The 19,278-nt window shown below is 39.4% G+C and overlaps 1 protein-coding gene and 1 non-coding gene across 5 annotated transcripts in view; one reads left to right on the forward strand and one right to left on the reverse strand.

Moving 5' to 3' along the window:
• Smg1 (SMG1 homolog, phosphatidylinositol 3-kinase-related kinase (C. elegans)) overlaps positions 1 to 19,278 on the reverse strand; it is a 113,130-nt gene that overhangs the window by 13,272 nt on the left and 80,580 nt on the right. For all 4 annotated transcript variants that reach the window (XM_006507677.3, XM_006507678.3, XM_030242506.1 and 1 more), the window contains 16 exons: positions 18,573 to 18,795; positions 15,583 to 15,829; positions 15,012 to 15,241; positions 13,415 to 13,663; positions 12,476 to 12,614; positions 12,281 to 12,390; positions 11,938 to 12,156; positions 11,347 to 11,537; positions 9,999 to 10,171; positions 9,593 to 9,872; positions 8,098 to 8,370; positions 7,699 to 7,933; positions 4,155 to 4,381; positions 1,672 to 1,822; positions 1,389 to 1,578; positions 752 to 1,221 (listed from right to left, as the gene is read on the reverse strand). In XM_006507677.3, the coding sequence (XP_006507740.1) occupies positions 752 to 1,221; positions 1,389 to 1,578; positions 1,672 to 1,822; positions 4,155 to 4,381; positions 7,699 to 7,933; positions 8,098 to 8,370; positions 9,593 to 9,872; positions 9,999 to 10,171; positions 11,347 to 11,537; positions 11,938 to 12,156; positions 12,281 to 12,390; positions 12,476 to 12,614; positions 13,415 to 13,663; positions 15,012 to 15,241; positions 15,583 to 15,829; positions 18,573 to 18,795 (3,607 nt within the window). The remainder of the gene's footprint in view (positions 1 to 751; positions 1,222 to 1,388; positions 1,579 to 1,671; positions 1,823 to 4,154; positions 4,382 to 7,698; positions 7,934 to 8,097; positions 8,371 to 9,592; positions 9,873 to 9,998; positions 10,172 to 11,346; positions 11,538 to 11,937; positions 12,157 to 12,280; positions 12,391 to 12,475; positions 12,615 to 13,414; positions 13,664 to 15,011; positions 15,242 to 15,582; positions 15,830 to 18,572; positions 18,796 to 19,278) is intronic.
• On the forward strand, positions 8,901 to 9,031 carry Gm25683. Its single transcript, XR_003946935.1, has one exon. It is a non-coding gene; the product is annotated as a small nucleolar RNA SNORA71 (small nucleolar RNA).

Below are 19,278 nucleotides of genomic sequence, written 5' to 3' on the forward strand. Positions count from 1 at the left end.
CACTGACAAAAGTAAAACAAAATAACCGTGTCTATGCCAAAACAGATTCAAGAAAACTGGCATTCTTTTGATAATGTCAAAGCCAACATTTATAAAAGAATAAATAAGAAAGCCATTCCTAAGCTACAACGTTCCATTACAACATTCTTACCATCTTCACAGATTGTTGCCTAACCCTCACAAGTCATCCTCCATAAGGGATTCCGCCCTCAACCTACAGGCAGGGTGCCGGAACTAGGTTTGGCTGTAATACACATCTATCTTATCCCAAAGCCTGTGCTTTGACAAAAGAGGCTTCTTCCAAACACACTTTTCAAAATAAAGGCAGATTTACTTAGACCCAAAGCTATGCACTGTATTTTTAGAGCATCAGTGAAACCTATTTTGAGATAAATTTAATTACAAACTCAACAATACAGGATGCAGACCTACCTACACCATGAATAAATACAACCATTATAAACTACATTCACAAACAATACTCACTGTTCATTAATACATAAATATATAAAATGCTTATCATGCAGTCCTGCTGAAAAGAAAGTCAAAGGACATTAAACATGAAACCAACTCCATTCCACTGAAAACAAGAAGCAAAAACAAAAAACAAAACAAAAAAAAAGTAATTGCAAAGAAAACAAAAAACCCTTGACAGTGTTCACTTTGGTTTGGCACAGCTGAGGTACTTTACATATTTTCTCTATACTCTCATACACGAACTGTAAGGAAAATTACACAGCAAATTGCTTACCTGGAACATGGCAATGTGCAGTTGCACCCGCTGCAGGCTTGTCTTGCAGGAAGAAATGCTGGTTTCCAGCCTGCGCACCAGGTCATGCTTCTTCCATGCTGTATCATAGGAGCTGGCTAACACTGTAGCTCTGTTCATCACCAACTGTGAGAATTTCCCTACCTGGATATTGTGCTCCACAGCTTTCTTACACAGATCATCTACAGAAACTTTGCTTTCAGCACCAAAGTCCTTTGCCTCTACCTGAGCAATGATGTCAACACCCAGGGCACTGATAAAGCTACACAATGTGAGTCCGAGGGCTTGGTTTGGGAGTCCTATCAAGAGCTGTCTTACAAAGTCAGCTGTAAAGGCCTTGATAGGCTTGGCCATTTGGTCTTCACTAAAGCAAGAATTTCTAAAAAGGGTTTTCACATTGACAATCTGAACAGGTCCATTCACAGTATTCTGATCTTCAAGTGAACTTGATCCTAAAAAAATAGAAAGAAAATGAAAATTATCTTAAAATGGGTCCTGAAGAAATAAGATCATATAAGAAAAAAAAAGAATTCACAAGTGCACAGTTAAATGAAGCATACTCCAAATGATTCCTTCTATAGTACTATGGAGGCAACCTAAGCAGGAATGCTAGTATTACCTGACAATGTTTTAGAAAAGGTACCACAGAGCCTGAAGAACTCCTTAATTGTCTGTAGTCTTTTTAAAAAGAAAATCTCTTCTAGCACCTGCCGGTGATTGTCATCATCAAAAAAATTGACCTGGGTACTCCTGGCTTCCCGAATAATGTCAATCTTCCGCCAAGCAACAGGAATTTCCATCTTGTTTAGCTATGCAAATGGAAAAAGGAATGCTCACTTTCCTCTGTTCACATTCAATGACTATTGCACTCACACCTTACATAAAGCAAAGTTAATGTTTACCTTCTCAACTAATAAGCCAAAAGCAGTTTCAACTTGGGCAAACATGCCATCAAATGCTACCAAAAGCATCTGGCCAGCTGACATTTTTGGTGTTTCATCAACTGAACCATTTCTTGGTTGGATTAATTCACCATATTGAGCATGTAGCATTCTAGAGAAAAAGAAACTGGTGTTAAAACCCTCACCTGAAGGAGAGTTTGTTTGGGGAATACAAAAGTCTGAGTCTTAAGAGACATCTATGCAAAGTCTATAGAAACATGCTACCATTATGCTAACTTCTATGAGAAAATGGTATTAGTGACAATTCTATCATGAAATCAATGAGTCCAGCTCAGTTTTGGTTATGTGTAATACCTATTTATGTGATTTCAATTTTATGTAAACGTGAAGGACATTTTAGAAATTACTATATAATATATAAGAACATCAAGAATAACCTAATAACCTAATTCCAAAATGTAGATCTGTACAACTGTCAGGTGCAATGGTGCTACAGCAATGTAACTGGAACAAACTTTAGTCAGTAATGGAAGTACCTGCCATTTGTAGTATATACAGTTTTGGATTATGTACACTTCAAAACTTAAAATAATAAAAATATTGTGTGATTTAGAACATGTCAGATGACAACTTTCATCAATGGCAAGGCATGAAGCCATCTGCCTCTGACCCCAGGAATGGAAAGCTAAGACAGGGGAATCAGGCAATCAGAGAGTCCTAGGCTCAATGAGAGACTCTTATAATTTATTAAAAAAAAAAAAAAAAAAAAAGGGCAGAGCAAGAGAGGAGAACACTTGACATCAACTTCTGATGGACATACATGAGCACATGTACCTGCACCCACACCTACACATCACGGAGAGGTCTGAAATTCAGTAAATCATACACAGCTTTAACCTAACTTGTAACCGTTCCTTGAAATGATGATATTGCTATTACATAAATAGTTTAAGCCACATTTAGCTGAAACATGTCTACATTGTTAGTTACACTATTACACAACTACAGCTAAAAAGGAAAGAACAGAGGATTCCTAAAGGCAGCACTGATTTCAGGAAGGAATTATTGCTACCTTTTTGTTGAAGGAACAACAAAAGTTTATATGCATATTGTGTTTCTTGAATTATTTAAGAAAAAAAAATCTACTTCAAAATAACTAAGGGAAAGCTGTTAAAATGGCACAATGGCTAAAGCAGTTACTATCAGAGTATGGAAGCCTGATGACACGAGTTGAATCCACAACCCTAATATAGGTGGACACAAGGACTCCACAAAGCAATTCTCTGGCCTCTGTATGTGCACACTAGCATGTACACCCTCCACAGCAGCATCTAACAAAATTAACAAGGAACAGAACATAAACCAGAATGAGCTTGTGCAGATGACTTCCCATGTGGATACAAGTCCTCCTCTCCCTCCCTCCTCTCTACTTGCAATTTTCCATGTGAGGAAACCAGGAGGGCAGTATTTCTGTCCCCTTAGTTATGTTTTCTGCACTAAACTTATATACCAGAATGACAAAGGAAATGATCCTGAGTCTCTAAGGGCTCAGCATAGCTATAATGTATGTTTGCAGAGCTATGCAATCCCAAAAGTTTCCAAAGTCAAATTGCTTCTCAGGATTAAAGAAGAATACAATGGCAGGGCAGTGGTGGCGCACGCCTTTAATCCCAGCACTCGGGAGGCAGAGGCAGGCGGATTTCTGAGTTCAAGGCCAGCCTGGTCTACAGAATGAGTTCCAGGACAGCCAGGGCTATACAGAGAAACTCTGTCTCAAAAACAAACAAACAAACAAACAAAAAAGCAAACAAACAAACAAAAAAAAGATGGAAGCACAGAACTGACTATAAAGCTGTTATCTGACTTCCACATATGCACGGTGGCAAGTGACTTCGGCCTCCCCATCAAGTGTGACAGTCCCCCACCTCTCACAAAAAATAATCCCCCCATATACACACATTGAACTTTATGTACACACAGGTAGCCATGGCAACAATAGGGTAGTTGTGTGTACAACAAAGAGCTGCATAAACTACTAAAGGGCACAGACACTCAAAGAGTGTTACTAGTGAAATACAAGCACATTCCATGACTTTCCCACCGCCCATTTCATGACACTGTTATTGTGAAGAAAGCATGCACTAAGGTCAGACTAAAGATGAGCTTGCACAGGACTGTAGACAATCTGTAGTAAAGCTGATCATAAAGTAATGGACTTGTATTGTTGTTTTTATATCATAAACATTCATCTGTAATCAGATTTGTCCCAAAAATTAAAAATAAAGTTAATTAGGTTAGAGCTCAGAATCTCATTACCTGATTATCTCCTAATTCCTACCACCTCTCTTTTTGTGAGAGGATGGCTCAAATGAACCATGTTCTTCCCTTAGTCTCCAAAGCCCTGGTATTTCAGGCATGTGTCACTATTGCTGATTTGCCATCTCTCTTTTGCTGAAACAGAACATAGCTGGTTAACACATTACCTGGCAACATCAATATAATGAGCATGAGTTTCTTCTTCAAGTCCCATGGCTGTGTTTCGCAAGTAGGCTTGAAGTGACTCAACCAGAGTCTGCAGAGGAACTCCATCAGTAGTCTGCTCGATCAGACTATCTAGTTCATGGAGCATACTTTCTAAGGTGCACTCCCCCTTCATTAAACATCTAAGTGCTTCTGGGAATATGATTTGCCGGAAATTTGAATTTAATTCCTACAAAAAGAAGAATATATATTTTAATGCTTTTGCTAAGTGTTATACATTTCATAATGCAGTCCCAGAACTGAAACCCAGGTCATGCAGGGCATGGTGGCACAAGCCTGTAATGGTGGCTTCTCAGGAAGCAGAGCCTGAGGGAGCTCTTCAAGTTTGAGGGTTGCCATAAATTTGATAGTAGCCTATATCACATGGAAAATTCCACCTTAGTCAAGGCTACAAAAAGAGATGCTGTGTCCAAAAAGCCCAAAATGTAAAAACAAAACTAGGCTGGGTATGATGGTAGACCTTTAATCCTAGCCCTTGGGACTAGGAGGCAGAAGCAGGAATTAGAGGCTAGCATGGACCACATGGTGAGATCTAGGCCCCAGCCAGAGCTGCATAATAAGACCCTATTTGAGACAGACAGACAGAGTCAGAGACAGAGACAGAGAAAGAACAAACCACACACAACAACAACAACAAAAGCCAACCTACACAAAGCCACACTCTGATCCTTAGATTTTTATTTTTATTATTTCATGTGTATGAGTATTTTGGTTCGTGTATGCACTACAGTAGTGGAGAGCTTAAGCTATACCGCTTTGGCTCACTGAACATGAATATACACATGCACACATACCAGTTATTTTAAAATGTCTTAGCTATCTCAAAGGCTAGGTACTCCTAAACCTTCCCATACTAACAAAGGCCCAATGGGCCAGTGGCCACTTTCCCAAATTCTTACATGGCTCATTAGCATTATCTCCTGTCCCACTGCTTCATGGCAATCTTTCTTCCTCCTCCTTGCCCTCCTCCCCGTGCATCCTAGCCCACACAACTCTAGGGTCCTGCTCCATCTCTCTTTGCCCAGTTATTAGCCACTGGCATCTTTCTTGATCGATCAAAACCCAATTAGGGACAAGGATCTTTAGTATTTAGTTAGACACACAGATTCCCAAGTGAATCAAAACATTAAACCAATCTCCAAAAGGAAGAAGCCATGGAGAGATGTCAGTCCAATTCCCTGGGTTTGGGTGTCTGGTTATGGTTATATTATAAATTATAGATTGGTTGTCATTTTTAGGGCTAACTTGGAAATGGTCATAATTTTGAACAGAAAAGAAACAGATGGAATAGATTACTAAATTTTATTCTTGAACAAAATATTGTGTAGCCATAATCTTATTGGTATAAATCTGTCTATTGATACCAAATTTTAAATTAAAATTAATACTCTCAGATATTCATTGTGCCCTATGACACTCATTCAAGAATACAAGGTTTTGACCCAGTCCTTCTAATAGCTGCTATTACAAACTATTTAAGAGGATTAAGTAACACAAGGGTCAGATAGTAAACTATCTGGTTAGATTCTAATTTAATTATAATAAAATGCTTTCAATTTACTCAAATAGAAATGGCTAAGAGTATCTAAGGTGTAACAGTTCAAATATATCTTATGTAGTCTTCAAAACCATCAGAAATCCACAAAATATGACATTTAATATGCTTTCATTATTAAAGGTCATTTGACAAGACATGTCTGCTCCTGACGCTTCCCATTCTCCTTCAAAGAAAAATTGAACATCTTTACCTCCAGGTGATGTTGCTTATCAAGGTAAGGTAAGGTAAGCCAAGCCACATGGCAAAAACTGCTCTATCCATCTACAGACCAAAAAAAAAAAAAAAAAAAAAAAAATAGTGCTCATGAAAGCACACATAATGTGAGAGAGTTGACAGTTTAGTTCTGCCAAGACAGAACAAACTAGCCCTTTATAGTTCCTGCTCCATTTCAAAGTCTATCAGATGGTTCAAGGCCAGAAGGCTAAAGACAGTAGCTGCAACATTATAAGGAATAGGGGCTGTCCAGGTAGTCAGCTGTCTCTACAACTGTTTTAGAGGCTATGTCTAGTGCTTCTTAAATACTCAGGTAATAATTTGTTTTTAGATTTCTGATGGGGTTGAAGACTAGTTATAGTCTCATAAACTTAGGTTGTTTAGCATTGAGAGATGTGATATAGAGTTGAAAACATGGTTCTGAAATGGCTAAAAAATCAAAACATAATTCAGGTATAGAATCATAAATGCTTTAAATTAGGAATGATGGTAGAGTACTCTATGTAACTGACAAACATGATAGACTGGACATTAACTGTGTATCATACCCTTATGATTTACATAATTGGTATGTTATATTCAATTTATGTCTGAGAGAAGAGTTTTGGGTGTTTTTCCTAATTTGGACAGAAATTAATTAGAACCAATTAGAGATTGGTTCTAATGCTTTGATTCAATCAGGAATCTGTGTATCCAAATGTTAAAGGTCCTTTGTCCCGAACTGGTTTATGATCAATCAATAAAGATGCCAGCAGCCACTAGGACTCAGGGAGGAAAAAGGTTACCACAAAGCCATGGGATGCAGATGGACATAGGAGCCTCAGGAGATAAGACCAATAAGTCATGTAAGAATTCAGGTAAGTGGCCACTGGCACTTCCCCAATTGGGTCTAGGGTAGCAGGAAAAGGTTTAGGAGTGCCCAGCCTTTGAGGTAGCCAAGACATTTTAAAATTAACTGGGGTATGTGTGTGTGTGTGTGTGTGTGTGTGTGTGTGTGTGTGTGTGTGTGTGTGTGTGTGTCTGTCTGTCTGTCTGTCTTGTCATTGCAGATCCAAAGATAGCTCCTGGGTGAGTGCACATGTACAATGCGAAGGGATCCAAAGTGGTATAGCCTAAACTCACTGCTACATTATATACATGCTGGTGCCTGAAGAGGAGATGAACCTTCTTCATGTGAGTGCTGAGAATTGAACCAGGTCTTTTGCAACAAGTGCTCATATCAAGTAAGCCAACTGTCTAGCCCCTGATCCTTATTTTACATAACTGCTTAAGCAACAGTCAACAGTCAAATTAATTACAAACTTCATATCAATCCCTGCTTTATGCACACACATGTAGCCATAGCAACATTTTAAATAATTGCTTAAGTAACATTCAACAGTCAAACTGCTCTTTGAATTAAGAACCTAAGCAAGACTGTTTAATATCTAACCTTGACCTATAAAAAATTTGGGGCCAAAAAGTGGGAACCCCCATTGCCTGATAATCTGTTTTGCCGCTGGGCTGTTTGTTGTTTTAAGACTGAGTCTCACAGCTGAGGCTGACCTTGAATTCTGATCTTCCTGGCTCTACTGCCCAAATACCAGTATTACAGGCTTGTGACACTACTCTTGACTTTGCGTCTCTCAGGATCAAACTTAGTTAGGGCTTTATGCATGCTAGCCAAGCACTTTACCAACTGAACTATATTCCCAACCAAACTTAAAAGTGTTCACCTGCAGAGATGTATATACTCCATTGGCTAAATGAACAGCCTCAGATGCTTCCACTGGGTTGGGAATATCCAAGTCCTGTGGTACCAGGTGGCACTGCTTCAGTAACTGCACCAAGCAGGTGACATTTCCACTCATACTACACAGCTCCTCTAGAAACCAGGCTCCATCTCTGGATGTCAGATCAACCAGCTGCTCTCCAGCACTTGAAGCTGCACCTTCCATCATAAGGTTACGCCTACGTAGACAATGAAAACAAATTTGATTGAGTGCATATAGACTAGAGAAGACTTCAAATCTCAAAGTGACAAACACTGGCCAAGTATAATAGTGTTTTAAATCTGGGATTAAAATAAAACATATGAAGACAGTAAGATGATCTAGTATGAAGCACTAGCTCACCTTGTAAGAGTACAAAGGGCAGAAATAATGACACTTGCTAGACTCAGAGAGCCTTCTTCTCCATTCTCATGAAGAAAAACTTTAATGCAACGCTCAATTTCTTTCAACTGATCTTCACAAACTGGCACAGTGACAGCTTCTTGTTTCAAACGTTCCACTTGTCTAATAAGTCTGCTGTTTATGTCTGCTGCATACCGCTGAAGGGTCATTTCAGTAGCAGTAATGAACTGACACACTGTTGGAGGTGGCTGAGGAGCATACTGCATTTCATACCTATAAAAATAAAGCAGGTGCTTGCTTATATTAATACACCCCTGTATACAAATAACATTCACACTGCAAAATGAGAAAATTGCATTCTACTCTCAAAAAAGTCTCAAGAAAGTCAAAAAGTCTCAAGAACACAAGCTATTTCATAAGATAGCTTATTGAGTGATACAATGACTTAATAACTTCCTGGAACAATCCTACCATGTGAACATTTTCATCTACTAATTAGGAGAAACGATTTATCTTGCAAGAGAAACCCTGAATGAGCTCACATTAATATCCTCTTTCTCCCTCTGCAGTACTGCAGGAATGGAGTCCATAACGTTGCAAACGTAGATATTCCACATATCTAGCACTGGATCAAACGCAAGCCCTGAGGAGTTTGAGTCAGGAAGAGGCTGGCTTCAAACTTGCAATAAGCACCCTCTTATGCACCAAGATATCTGGTGTTGATAGCACAATTCTGTAATCTCAGCTACTTGGAAAGGTAACATAGGACGGACTTTCCCAAAAGCATTAAAAAACAAATGACCCCCTGTATTTGAAAGTGATTGTGGGCTGCAGGTGCCCTGGTCATTGATACTGCAAGGAGAGGATTTGAAAAACTTTTCCCGTGTTTGGAGGATCCACACTCATCCTTGCCAAACCCTGGTGCTTTCCCACATTGTATTAAAAAAAAAAAAAATGACAAAAAAAATAAAAAAAAATAAAAACCCACCCAAAAGGTACTTCACTGAAATTTCATCTGTTAACCATTTTTTTCAGAAAAATAAAATACAAATGCAACTGTGCTGGTTCGTTTTGTCTACTTGACACAAACCTCAACATATTTGGGAAGAATTTTAACTGAGAAAATGCCCCCACCAGATTGCCTGCCTGTAAAGATGTCTGGAGAGTATTTTCTTGATAAATGATTAATGTGGGAAAGCACAGGTGGATGAGTTGTATGAAAAAGCAGGCTGAGAAGCAAGGGAGGAAGACTACTTACTACATAGTTTCTGCATCAGGTTCTGCCTCTAGGCTTCCTGCCTTGAGTTCCTCCCCTGTTTCCTTCATGCTGGACTATACATGGTAAGATATAAAAAACTACTTCCTCCCCAAGTTGCTTTGGTTATGGTCTTTATCACAGCAACAGAAAGAAGCTCTAACTAGTAAGACAGCAACTTACAACACAGCCCTGCTTCCCTCGGTGTTAAATGTAGGCAATGAGATGCCTTCAACTTACTTCCTATAGAGTTCTTGACAGCGCTCTACTGTGGTGTTGCAGATGAGCTCTTCCATCCAGGCCTTCCACTGTTCAATTCGATGTTTCTGAAATATGGCTTTTGGATACTGCAGAGCAACTGTTGCATAGTGATGCAGCTGTTCCAGACAGCCACGGAGCACAGAACGCCTCTGCTGCAGCAGAGCGCCAACTTCCCCCTCTAGCTGCTCACACTGGCTGATGAGGTGTGCTTGCCCAGCATTCTGTAGAAAGGCTGTTGCTGGTACATAGCTTGGGGGACCTAAAGACAGTCACAGCGAAACCATTTCAAGTCAGTAATCATTGATAGCAGACTCAATTTTAAGGCTCAAAAATTAGACCCCCATCCTCTCAAACATACAATGACAGAATCCACGTGCTCACATACCAAGGTCCATTTGTGTGCTTATCTCTTGAAGCAAACTTGCAAGCTGAGTTGCTTCTAAGTTATTGAATGCAGCCTGATAATGTGTTATCCACTGTTCAAACTCATTCAGCTTCACTTGGATTGCTTCCTGAACAGCTCTTTGCTGGGTCTGTAGTTGAGTATGCTCAGAATACCTAACCAGGAAACCAAAGTCAAAGGCCATTTGCAGCTTTTTCTTCTATCTAGTTAAGGTATGACACTGTAAATATTTAGATTAGTTAGCTCCTTTTAAATCTCAAGGACACTGTTCAAATGACTCCTTGTTCTGGTTTGTTCCAACTTGCAATTTCCTTAACTATGCTCACATTTTAAATAAGCGCTAACTGAGTCTGAGATTTCTTGAAGGAAAATTGCTGAATTTTTATAGACTAAAAGCCTCTAGCAACGGTAGACACACATATTCGATAACTTGTTACCTTCTGTGTGTTATGCTTTTAAAAGGTTTATTTACTTATTACTTTTATTATGTCTATGTATGACTACATGGAGTTTATGTGCAGGAGCCCAGGGAAGGGAGAGGACTAGAGCACCTGAGATTGGATTTATAGGTGGGAAAATACCATGTGGGTGTTGGGAACTGAACCCAGGTCCTGAGCAAGATCAGACAGTGCTGGTAACTACTAAGACATCTCTCTGGTTCCTGTATATTTTTTTTTCGGGGGGGGGGGGGGGGGTGTTTCAAGACAGGGTTTCTCTGTGTAGCCCTGGCTGTCCTGGAACTCACTTTGTAGACCAGGCTGGCCTTGAACTCAGAAATCCACCTGCCTCTGCCTCCCGCATGCTTTATTTTTAAAGTCAAGAAAGCAGATAACTGCCACTGCCCAAATGAATAAAGGACTCATCACACACAGCAGAGAGAAAACCAAGCCTTAGGTTTTCTAAATCTAAGTGTTCTAATTACTCACTATATATACAGTCCCATCCAATAATTTGTCACAGAATTAACTACAATAAAGTAAAAAAATATAAGTAAACAGCTGAGTATCTGCACTTTGAATTCATGGCCATTAACAGAATTTATACTAAGTTGATGAAAATTCACTGAGCAGTGGTGGTGCATGCCTTTAACCCCAGCACTTGGGAGGCAGAAGCAGGCAAATTTCTGAGTTTAAGGCCAGCCTGTTCTACAGAGTGAGTTCCAGGACAGCCAGGGCTATACAGAGAAACACTGTCTTTGGGGGGGGGGGGGGAAATAAATTTTTAAAAAGTTGCTAAAAATTCTATTTCAAGCTGACAGTGTTTACACGAATACAAAATTTCTCTTGTAACAGCACATGTCCAGAAGCACAAATCAATTATTATTTTCAACCTGTGTTGCAGAGTATGAGATGGATGGTCCACTCCTTCAGCTCCTTCTAGAAATTCTATTTCTTCCAGCAGTTTGCCCTGCAGTTTTTCAACATCTGTGAGCTGCTCCTGCAGGCTTAGGTATTCATCTAAGCTGCTGTCCAGCTTGGGAAGCACAACCAGCATCTCATCCCGGTTCTTAAACCAGTTCACCTGGGGGAGGTTGTGATCAGGAACAGTGAGTACAGGAACATCTGGGTGTGCTGCTTTAACTAAAATCCCAACTAAGATAGTGGTTTCTTGCTCTACCTTTGATAATCAATACATTCACATTTACACCGCCATTAAGTGAACAGATTCACGGGCCACAGAAAATAAGCCTGAGATCTCTGACTACTGAACAGGGGAAAAGGTTATTCAATTATTGCATTAGACACTTGATATGTTCATTGGAATAGCTCTAAGGAATGTGAATGTGTCTGTGTGGGAGGACAGTCTAATAGAGATGACAAGGAGTCCTCACACCCAGAAAACCCTAACATAAATCAACCCTTAGGTACATCTGCTATGTTAAAAAGCGGACAGTGAGTGACATAACATCTTTGGGCTTCACCTTAATCTCAGCAACTCTGGAAGAAAAGAGGCTGCGGGTAATCTCACGTTCCATCTCTCGCTTACTCTGCTTGCTCTCAGCCTGCTGGCCACCTCCACCATAGACAGCACCTGCAAACCCAGCCTCACCACCAGCTGTCCAGTCCACCAGGGGGTCATACACAAAAGCCTCCAAGAGTGTCAGCAGAGTCTCTCGGCCTCGCCGCATGATGTGGAGAACCTATTTTTAGAAGTGTTTTCAGTAAACTCAACACAAGTTTCCATATGAAAATGTTTTATGACTTCCTCCCATGGATTTTGCTCATTATACAGTTACACTACAGGACAAAAGAGGAAAGGCATACCTGCTCACAGGAAAGCCTAAAAACACCTTCTACTCCAGTTACACCCAGTGCTGTTTCAATGTTTTGTGTCATTCGAAAAGGCACTTTCTCGGGAACTCTAAGGCTTTTACCTTAAAAAGACAAATCATTTTACTTTTGCCCTTAACACCAAATAACCTGACCTTCAAATAAATGAAGAAGCCCATTTCATCTTACCTTTTTCAAAGCAAACATTGTAATCTATGTGAACTACTTCTCCAGTTGTCATATCTATGAGGACATTATCCAGATGTCTGTCTCCAAGACCAATTATGTAGCCAACCATGGACATGACAGCGGTGGATCTCGCATAGGACTAAAGAGAAGGAAGCAGGTAAACATTATGGGCCAATCTTCCTCCAAAAGGCACCGGATGATCTGAGGTCAGTACAACTCTATAATCCCACTTCCCTTGTTCTAAAATAAACCAATAATCACAAAGCACTCCTTAAGACTGCTGCACATGGCTACCAGGATAGTCATATAAGGAGCATTTAACACTGAGATCTAAGGAATATGATGAAAGCTTGGGAGAGGGGTTCAATTTTTAATTATGTGTCTATGTGTGGACATGTGCACATTGGTGCAGTCCAGAAAGTCATTACAAAAGGCACTGAATCCCCCAGAGCCAGAGTAACAACAAATGTGAACCCCCAGATATGGGTGATGGAACCAAATTTGGGTCCTCTGAAAGAGCAGTTACATACTCTTAGAATCTAAGCCCCCTCCCTCACAAGCCCCAGAAATAATGTGGGTAGTTTTGTTGTGTTTTGTTTTGTTTTGCCGTAGACAGGTTAGCCATGTAGACCAGGCTGCCCTTTAATAGATATCTGCCTGCCTCTGATTCCTGAGTGTTGGGGGTTTTGACCAGCCGAGAAGACTAGGTTTTAAAATAAAGACCTTCAGCTCTTTTCATATTTACTTTTTAATTCCATCCATCATCCCCACAACCCTTCCCTTACAATCACTGCCACATTTTTATAACTCTCAAGTACCACTCAAGTACAGGAATCAACTACAAAGTCTGGAAAGAGAAAGACTACAAAAACTAACAAAGAGAATCTGATCAAAGCCAGGGTAGCATTGGTGACACCTAACCCCCCACATGCTGCATACCTGTGTGACTCTCCACCACTCATCAGGAGTGGTGCAAGATGACCAGAGTTCCTTGGCCAGGAGATTTGGGGGTGTGGCCTCCATTAACTCCTCCAACACTGCCTTCATCACGTGGAGGGGCCAATCCCTCCTTGACACATCCAGGCTAAGGCCAACTGTTTTCAAAGCAGGACCAATTTTACTATAGTAAAGTTCACTAGGACGAGGTACAATGCTGGGATTCTGAGGAGTTTGGTAGGAATCTTGGGCCTTAAAAGAATTTTTTAAAAGAAAAGATTAGTTTTACTTAAGGAAAGACAAAAACTACAAAGTACTTTTTTTGAGTTATTATTCATTTATTTTCATAGGTCACATGAAGAAGGAAAAATAACCATTTTAGGCACAGGCTAGCATTATATTGAGCTCAGATGAGATTTGGTCTGTATAATAATTCCTTAAAATACTGTGTAGGGTTTTAGAGACACAAAAGAGCCCATTATTGTTGGATTACAAAGTACTTTTAAAAACTTATTTTTCATAGTGTTTTCCACCTAACTGTCTACATTTTATATTTAAAAACAAAAGAAAATCAAAAATCAATTCTTCTGGACTATTTATCTTCTCTTTCTTGTGATTGAGTTTGTTTAAAGATTGGACTCTAAGTTTTCTTGAGGTCCAACATAAAATCCAATCTATATTTTTTATAACACAATTCACTTTTAAAGGCATAATCTACCAGTGCATATTTTGATTCTTCCCTGATGATTTACTCAATATGAAATAAATAATCTATTAAGAAACATATTCCACAATGTTGGGACAGCTCCTCCAGCTCTCTAACTTATTCTTTGATAACTTGACTATAGACCTGTGCTTGCTTTTGAAACTTAGCTTCCCAGGCTGAAGGTACAGGAAGGCTTAGCATTTGGGGAGCCATGGAATTAGATTCCACCACAAAAATACATAAAAAGAGAAGAAAAGCATGATTCTTTTTAAGCTCCAGCAGCTTGAGGTAACTGCCTGCAATGTACTGGATCTGGGCCTCCTCCGCAGTTCTGCGGCTTCACATATAAATTTCACAGGTACAAAAAAAGGATACTGTACTGATCAAACAAGTCAATGTTCTTATTTAAATAATGAATATTAAATCTGGATTTCAAAGCATTTTATTATTTACAAGTTTAACTCAAAAGCTCTTAAGAGCATTTAAGATAGGAAATATCAAATTGCTGAGCTATTAGGAACTACATATGTTTTAAAACTACTTTTCAGGCAGAGGCAGGAGGATTTCTGAGTTCAAGGCCAGCCTGGTCTACAGAGTGAGTTCCAGGACAGCCAGGGCTACACAGAGAAACCCTGTCTCGAAAAAAAAAAAAAAAAACAACAACAACAACAACAACAAAACAAAAAAACAAAAAAACAAAAAACAAAAAACTACTTTTCAATAAAGTCGTGAGTAGTTTCCTCACCACCACTTAGTAAGGGCATCAACTCTGCCTACTCTAACCCAGACACATGTACATGTGTTTAACTTCACATAGTCACTAACAATGCCCTGATACACACTTGTTCATGCATAGTCCAGTAAGAACACAGGTGCACTTGAGTTTTACCAAACCTTTTGTGCTTGTAAGGCAGCTTCCCGTTGTTGCCATCGTTTGTAAAGACCAAACAATGGTGTGGCTCCATCCACCCACTGGATCAGCCCTGATCTCGTTCCCAGTGGTGTTACAGAATAGTGGCGTGCATGGAAGCGGGGTGTTTCCTGCCGGTTAATTGTAGCAAACATAGTATTCACAATAGATAAAAACTGCATGATTCTCTCATCCAGATGCAAATCTTCTAGTCCTATGAATACAAAATCAAAATTACCAGGGACTATACTACTTCTTACATTTTCAGTTAGCAATGAACACAGTAAAGCAGACTTAAGAACAATAGCAAGTTGAATTTAATGGTATTAGAACTAGTTATTAACACTGAGTTGTACTTGCAAGGTGCAGAGGGAGAAACACTGTGACATACAGCCAACCAATCATTCAAAATCACATAGGTCACAAGAAATACAGAATTCATCAATAGCAGTCTTATCCTAATGTGCATGCACACTCACATGGACACACACGCACATATCATTAACAGTCAGTCACACACTTGTCTTAAAAAATACAACTTAGTTTTAGCTCTACCTTTGAAAAGATAAGGATAGCTCTTCCCATCTGATCCAAGAAAGAGGAGTTTCTTGGGCTTGGTTTTAGTTGGTAAGATGGTGATAGTTCCACCCACACTGTGAATTGTCACAGTATCTCTGGCTGAGACTTCTCCAGGAAGTGCAATTTCAGTGTTAGTCATGGCAGCCAACCAAGGACTGATCTCATCAAGTCGCAAGATGTAGCTTGCTCGTTTCTGCGCTCTCTGTTGCAAACTCAGCATTATCTATGTTCACAAGGTAAAAAAAGAAGTCTGCATTCTGGTGTAGCATATTTTCTTCTCACTGTACCTGGCATAAAGATAAACCCAAACACCCCCATATATTCCTGCTGTTTTAGTCTCTAGGTCTGATTTGATGCTAGGGATGAGGACCACTCTTGAAGTAAGGAGTGCTGTGCTAATATGTTGTACATGATTACTTTGTTAAGACGCCATCCTTTGTTTGCCAAATAAAACAAGAATCAAGAGGAGCCATGGGAGAAATTCCCACAGAGGGTCTCTATGAAGCCGCGGACTATGCCTCAGTAATCTATCAGTTTTGCCATAGTAGAACAGCAGAGACAGCCTTGGGAAACCACCTGCTAAGTTACTGATACAAAGTTATAAGCAAAAATACAGCTCTATTATGAATTTATAAGAGGCTGTACAAACTAAACAGCACAGATAACACTGTACCAGACAATATTTTAACAAAAGTAACAGTTTAAAGATGACCACCTGAAATATGGAAAAAACAAACTAACAAACATGAGAACCACTGCTAATAACCACAGGGAGCAATGAATGTATCAAACACAGATCAATCCCCGGGGAACAAAGAATAAAGCAAAGCTCTACCCCTGTTAATGTATATCTGGATTAACAAACTAATATATAAACTTTCAAAGCAATTTTCAGTAAGTTGTTTAAAAAAAATTAAACAAACTAGAAAATCTCCCATTAATCAAGAGAAAGTAACAAATAAACTACCATGTTCACATAAAGAGACTATGTTTAGTCAAACATGGAGCAGGGATGGAAAATCTGGAGATTTAGGAATGGTAGAGTGCTAACCTAACATACAAGGCCCCTTAGTTTTGACAGCCAATGCTATCAACATACAACAACAAACTATAATTTTTAAAAATAAATAAATATTTATTTCCATTTTATGTGCATTGGTGTTTTGCCTGCCTATATGTCGCTGTGAGGGTGTCAGCCACCCCCACCCCCACCCAGAACTGGAATTATAGACAGCTGTGAGCTGTCATGTGGGTGATAGGAATTAAGCCCAGGTCCTTTGGGAAAGCAACCAGTGCTCTTAACCAATGAGTCATCTCTATAGCCTAAACTACAATCTTAAAAACTTTTCTCAATGATTTATTTCATATACATCTCCTCCAGGTTTTTAACTAATAAAAACAAGTAAGAATCTGGTCTTGAATCTCAAAACCTGGACCTACCTAATAAGCTGATTGGGCATAAGAAACACCATAGTAAGGTGGATATGGTGGCATATACCTTTAATCCCAGCACTTGGGAGGAAGAGGTAGGTGGTTCTCTATAAGCCTCATCTACAGAGGGAGTTCCAGGACGGCTAGGGCTACACAGAGAACCTTGTAAAAACAAACACCATATTTTTTATGAGTTTTCAGGATTTTTCTTATCTAGTATTTCAGGATTTTTTTTTCTTTCCTTTCTTTCCTTCCTTCCTTTCCTTTCCTTTCTCTCTTTTCTCTCCCCTCCCCCCCTCCCTCTCTACCTCCCAGTCTCTCCCTCTCTCCCTCTCTACCTCCCAGACAGGGTTCTCTGTGTCATCCCTAGATAGTCTACAACTCACTTTGTAGACCAGGCTAGCTTTGAACTCTTCTGTGTGCCTCCTCTTCCCAAGTGCTGGGATTAAAGGTTAAGTATAACCACCATGCCCAATGAGTTAGCAGTTTTCATTTACTGAAGGTGTATGAACTTTTGTTCCTACGTCTGTTTAGATTTGTATTTTCTTGTTTCCACGATAGTAAAGCCCAACAAAGAAACCAGCTAAAATCCTAAGTGTCAGAGAAAGGAGAAAAACAAGAAAAAGTATGATACAAAGATACTCTGAGTGATGGTGCCATTGCTATGAAAAAGACCACAGAGAAAACAGAATTAAGGAAAACAAGACAAAGATTCTCAAATATCTGAATCCACAAATCATTTCAATCAGCAAAATACATTGCTAGATTGATGACAAAATAGGTCAATATTAATCCATCTTATTACTCGGGGTGCTTCAGACTTCATAGATCGTCAGATTTTAAAATATCAGCATTAGTCTTACTGTAAACCACTAATTAAAAAATCTGAGTATTACTCCAAAAGTTTTAGATTTTTGGAGCATTCCAAATTTGTGATGCTGAATCTGAAAAAAAGAAATGCCTATTTGTCCCCTTAAAAACTATAGGCAAAAACATCAGCATCCTTATCTCCTAAAGGAATACAAAACAGGGGACTGGTGAGATCGCTCAGTGGTTAAGAGCACCGACTGCTCTTCTGAAGGTCCTGAGTTCAAATCCCAGCAACCACATGGTGGCTTACAACCATCCGTAACAAGATATGACTCCCTCTTCTGGTGTGTCTGAAGACACCTACAGTGTACTTACATATAATAATAATAATAATAATAATAATAATTATTATTATTATTATTATTATTATTATTATTATTATTATAAAAAAAGAATACAAAACAGCAGCTAAAGTTAATGCCTTTACAGGACATGCTTAGTAAAATACAGGCATTGTGTTTGCCATCCTCCCTGCCTCCCGGTTCCCAGACCCTCAAAATAAGTAAAACACTTTTCTCCCTTTTCTTGACCAATAAATAAAAACAAGATAACTTCAACGGGCTTATAAAACTTTCATCTTGTGTTCCGAAGTCAGCAAGCTGTTTTAACTTTGTGTCTCATGGGGGACTTTCCACGCTCACAGCACTTTTACAACTACTATGCACCTCTTTGAATGGAATCCAGCTGCTTCCAGGCTTGGCAGGATTTGATGGCGTCTTTAGTTTTTCAAGGGCATTGTCAATGGCATCACCATAGTTATCCTGAAACCACTTTTCATGAGGTGTCTCTGCAGGGGCAGCGGTGATGCTCCGCACATGCTCCAAAGCAAACACGATGGGCTTCATCAGTGCTGTGTGCTTCTCTCGCATGATGGCAATTTTCTCTTCTCTGACCAAAGACATTTTCATTCAAAAATTTATTTAGTATCAAAAGAGAAGTAAAATACTGACAAATAACTTACTACCTAATGCTGTTTAAGGAAAAAAAACCAAAATCAATAAATAAGAGAGACTGCTTTGCCTTTCAATTTTGTTAGTGAAAATGATCTGAGCCCTAATCTTTTTTTTTTGTTTTGTTTGTTGTTTTTCAAGACAGGGTTTCTCTGTGTAGCCCTGGCTACCCTGGAACTCACTCTGTAGACCAGGCTGTCCTCAAACCTGCCTCTGCCTCCCAAGTGCTGGGATTAAAGGTGTGGGCCACCACTGCCCGGCCTGAGCCCTAATCTTAATCATAAGCAAAAACAATGCAAAATGGACCAGATATCTAGATGCAGAAAAACTAAAACTATCAAAAGCATAAGGGAAGGGGATCTTTACAATAGATTTATCTGTAATTCCTTGAATATTGTGCCACACAGACCAAACGGACAAC

The sequence above is a fragment of the Mus musculus genome, chromosome 7 (assembly GCF_000001635.26).
Source record: "Mus musculus strain C57BL/6J chromosome 7, GRCm38.p6 C57BL/6J".
NCBI lineage: Eukaryota > Metazoa > Chordata > Mammalia > Rodentia > Muridae > Mus > Mus musculus.